A 1313-nucleotide genomic window follows, 5' to 3' on the forward strand; every position below is an offset into this window, starting at 1 on the left:
AAATGTAAAATATGATCCACTGCTTACACACTGTAGCTGTTGAAGATGGTCCACTGCTTACACACTGTAACTGTTGAAGATGGTCCACTGCTTACACACTGTAACTGTTGAAGATGGTCCACTGCTTACACACTGTAACTGTTAAAGATGATCCACTGCTTACACACTGTAACTGTTAAAGATGACTTACTGTTGTCAGATGTTCTTCGTCTTGTCAGTTGTATTTCTTGATTTACTTTAACACAGGAAGTCACTCCTGAGGAATGTTTGGTGGCTCTCAATGAAACCGAATGGGACATCCACAAAGCCATAAAGTACACAAGGCTCCAGTGTCTTCTTAACTCCCACCTTGTTCATGTGGAGAACTTTAAACAAACCCTTACCCGTTGCAACTGGAATGTACAACAGGCAGCTAATTATCTTTTAGCAACTCATGGTATAGCTGAGGATACAACTGAAGTGTGAAATTGTGTTTAATCATTCAAATAGTGTACAGGAGGCAGCTTCAGTCAAAACTGGGTATAGTTAATGTCAAAAATAGGAGTTGAATATCAGTTCATTTGTACAAAGTAAAATATTCATATATATATTTCTTTTCACACACCACTATATATTGAAAAACAACTAAAAGTTGAGGTTTCCGACAAAATATTACAAAACTTAAGTTCTAAACAACCAGAGAAATTGCACCATAAGCACATATTCAAGTCATCTACATGCTAATCAAAGGTTGTAGTTTCAAGCTTCTGAGACAACTGGTTTATCATGTTGCTTGCACAATCACTGAAGACATTATAATTTCATTTTATATTTCACAAAGATTGCTTTTGTCTCCAATGTATACCTTAAGATACCATTAGTTCCTTACATTTTGTACCTGACAGCTTTCCATAGAACCATCAGCTCATGAAATTCCATAAATATTAGCTTTACCTTAGACCTGAAATAAATTAGTATTAATAGCATTGAATTACTGAATGAATCACCTTATTTGGAACCATACAGTAAGAATACAAGTTATTGGTTCATGTCATTTGCTAAAAGCATAAGCTATCTGTATCAACGAAGATATAATTTTATTTGTTGGAACCTGTTTATACTCATACAATAAGAACATCAGTCATCATTTCATTTTTTTCAACCTTTAGCTGATTGTTGAATTGTAGAAGTCAATACTATTTTATGAATTGTAGCCTTCAATAACATGTAACATAATTGAATATTTCACTATATTCTTAGTAGGGATATCTGTTGTTATCCATTGAATTACAGAACACTGGACCTTATTCTAAATGTTAAACATTTTACTGTCC

General features: G+C 33.7%; 1 protein-coding gene across 4 annotated transcripts in view; it reads left to right on the forward strand.

Moving 5' to 3' along the window:
• LOC106469322 (tyrosine-protein kinase PR2-like) overlaps positions 1 to 962 on the forward strand; it is a 62166-nt gene extending 61204 nt beyond the window's left edge. For all 4 annotated transcript variants that reach the window (XM_013929812.2, XM_022397816.1, XM_022397817.1 and 1 more), the window contains exon 17: positions 247 to 962. In XM_013929812.2, the coding sequence (XP_013785266.1) occupies positions 247 to 465 (219 nt within the window). In that variant the 3' untranslated portion in view covers positions 466 to 962. The remainder of the gene's footprint in view (positions 1 to 246) is intronic.
• The last annotated feature ends 351 nt before the right edge of the window (positions 963 to 1313 follow it).

The sequence above is a fragment of the Limulus polyphemus genome, unplaced genomic scaffold (genome assembly GCF_000517525.1).
Source record: "Limulus polyphemus unplaced genomic scaffold, Limulus_polyphemus-2.1.2 Scaffold3425, whole genome shotgun sequence".
Taxonomy (NCBI): Eukaryota; Metazoa; Arthropoda; class Merostomata; order Xiphosura; family Limulidae; genus Limulus; species Limulus polyphemus.